We start from the raw sequence: 2,607 nt of genomic DNA on the forward strand, positions 1-2,607 counted from the left end.
CATGAAAGATTAATTCTAGGCATTGGATATATGGAAGATTAATACAACACAGATGTTGTCAAAATTCTTCATTTATTCCTTAGAATTATTTTTCTATTTCTTTTTGAAAATAGATTTCTTCATTCCATGTATTCATTTGCCTTCCCCAACACCTTCCTGATTTTCTCTCAGCATGATTCTGTTTCTTTCTCTAATTATAAAGCAAACAGAAACTAAACATTATCTAAATAAAAAAAGAAAAAAAAAGAAAGCAAGATAAAGGAAACACCCAGAAATGGGAAAAGTACAAACTGAATAAACAGGCAGAAGAGAAATGTCAGCAAAATCAACGCACAAGAAACATATGTGGATGTAGATGTATTTCAAGTCACAAATACTAGTAGAAAAAAGTGAAGCAACAGGTATGCAAAAAAGGCATCCACAAGAGTTGATGCTGTATCAGTACAGGTCTATATTCTCATAAGGATACTGAGTATAAGACTGATTACTGAGACTGTGCAGGTAGTAAATATGAGAACAAACATTTATGTATAATTGCAGAACCTACATCACTTAACGGGTACATACATTGTGTTGCTAAAGAACCTCATTGCAAAGTGATTTAAAATTATTCCCCATACTATGTGAAATATGTTTATGTAGCTCTGCATTCTGATGTAAATATTGCTAATAATCTAAGAGACTGGAACATCTTCTGGAACACAGTCAGATTTATGAATACATCAAGGTTTTCTCTTTTTATTGTTTTAATGATTAAGAAACATGTCAATGGAGGTAATTACTGATGAAGTCATTGAAATGTTTTGGTGTACAGGAGATCTTAAAGAAACACCACCTTATTGTTAGGTTATTTACAAAAAGTTAACAAAGTCACTGTAGGTCTGTTAGGAGGAGGCAAAAAATAGACACTCTAAATAGTTGTTTCTGAGGAAATCTAAATGTTATTCTTTTCTGTTATCTGAGTCCCAAGGAAGCTTCTTGCTCCTCCAGGGTTTCTGCCACACTCAGGATGTGGTTACAACACTGTGCCTTGCACAAAAATAGACTGCAGCGTCCTCAGATGTCAGGCTGCTGAGATCCATGTATGCTGTGCTAGAAGATTTGTCTACTGTCAGTGTGGCCTTGCCCTTGAACTTCTGATTATAGTTAGTACCACCATCTCCAGCATAAATCCATCCAATCCACTCAATACTCGGTCCAGGCACCTGCTTCAACCAACTCATATAGCTAGTGCTGAAGGTAAAACCAGAAGTCTTGCAGGACAACTTCACTGAAGCACCAGGTTTTACCAGCTCAGCCCCAGACTGCAGCAGCTTAACCTGGGAGTGGACACCTGCAAAGAAAAGGCAAAGTGGATGTCAATGACACCTCAAGCCCTGTCTCTTCTTCAGATTTGCAAGTGGAGAGTCCCTTACCTGCAGCTACTGACAGGAGGAAGAGAAAGACCCAGCTCCATTCCATGGTTAGAATCAATGTGTCCAGGGACAGTGGAGAGGACACTGATCATATGGTGTTTTAGGCTGTTGAAATCCCTGTATTTGCTGCCACAGAAGCACGTAGTTTGCATATTCATGAGTAGCTACCATCATAGATAAGGACCTAGTTGAGTAGAACTACTGGGGAAGTAGGACAAATGGAGGCAAATGGTTAAGATATCAGGACACTCTGTTCCAGTTCCTAATACTCTCTGAGGAAATACTTTCCCTACACTTTCCCTGAGACTTGAGCAGATACTGTGCATTTAACATCAGGAAATAAGTTCTCAGATTTCAGTTATTATACTGTGGCATCTCTTTGGGATTATTTATTGAGATTGATTTGCAGATGTTTGTCGTGATGGTGATGAAATAATTCCCCAAATGGATAGCCTTTGACGATTTAGATCCTTTGTTCAGATGTATACAAACTCACTCAAATGATTTAAACATACTTCAGAAATCTTTACTTATCGATGATTATTATCAATATCATTAATGAGTAAATTATGAAATTGTGCTATATATGTGTCAACAAATGATTTCATGCTTAAATCACATATATTAACTTTTTCATCAGTAGGAAATAATTAACTTGTATTACTTTTGGTAAAATGGATGCAATTCAAAAAAATGTGTTACTTAAAACACTGTCAGAAATACCAACATTAAATGAGACTATTATTAATAACTTTTAGATATTCTATAGTTATATATAATTATATATGCAAATACATGATAGTGCATCAGTAAAATTATCTACTGGAAAAAAGGGAGAATAAGATGGAAAGATGTTACAGGAGAAATATGCACAGTGTACAATATACAATTGTATGAAGATTCTAAACATATGTGAAGTTGTTCTTTCAATACTTCATAAGGGTTTTTATTCTTCTAAAGTTTCAATCAGGTATGACATTTACTATAATCTACCATTACGCTGGTCTCTCACCACTCTCTACTGTGGTCAGGTCCTTAGAGTTCCTCTTGGTACATACCAAAATGAAGGTTTTAAGATCTTTACTACTTCACTTTCATTACTCAGTAACCCAGTGACTGCACAGAGAAAAAGGCACTAGATGTGCATAACGAACCTATAGAAATCTTTCCCCAAAAGGTGATTAAATTTTTC

At 35.7% G+C, this 2,607-nt stretch overlaps 1 gene segment (V, D, J or C); it reads right to left on the reverse strand.

The window, feature by feature from the left end:
* Positions 1–854: 854 nt before the first annotated feature.
* LOC503089 (Ig heavy chain V region VH558 A1/A4-like) lies at positions 855–1,473 on the reverse strand. The segment is given in 2 exon segments: positions 855–1,333; positions 1,416–1,473. Coding segments are annotated over 2 exon segments (375 nt in total).
* Positions 1,474–2,607: the final 1,134 nt, after the last annotated feature.

The sequence above is a fragment of the Rattus norvegicus genome, chromosome 6, assembly GCF_036323735.1.
Source record: "Rattus norvegicus strain BN/NHsdMcwi chromosome 6, GRCr8, whole genome shotgun sequence".
Lineage (NCBI taxonomy): Eukaryota > Metazoa > Chordata > Mammalia > Rodentia > Muridae > Rattus > Rattus norvegicus.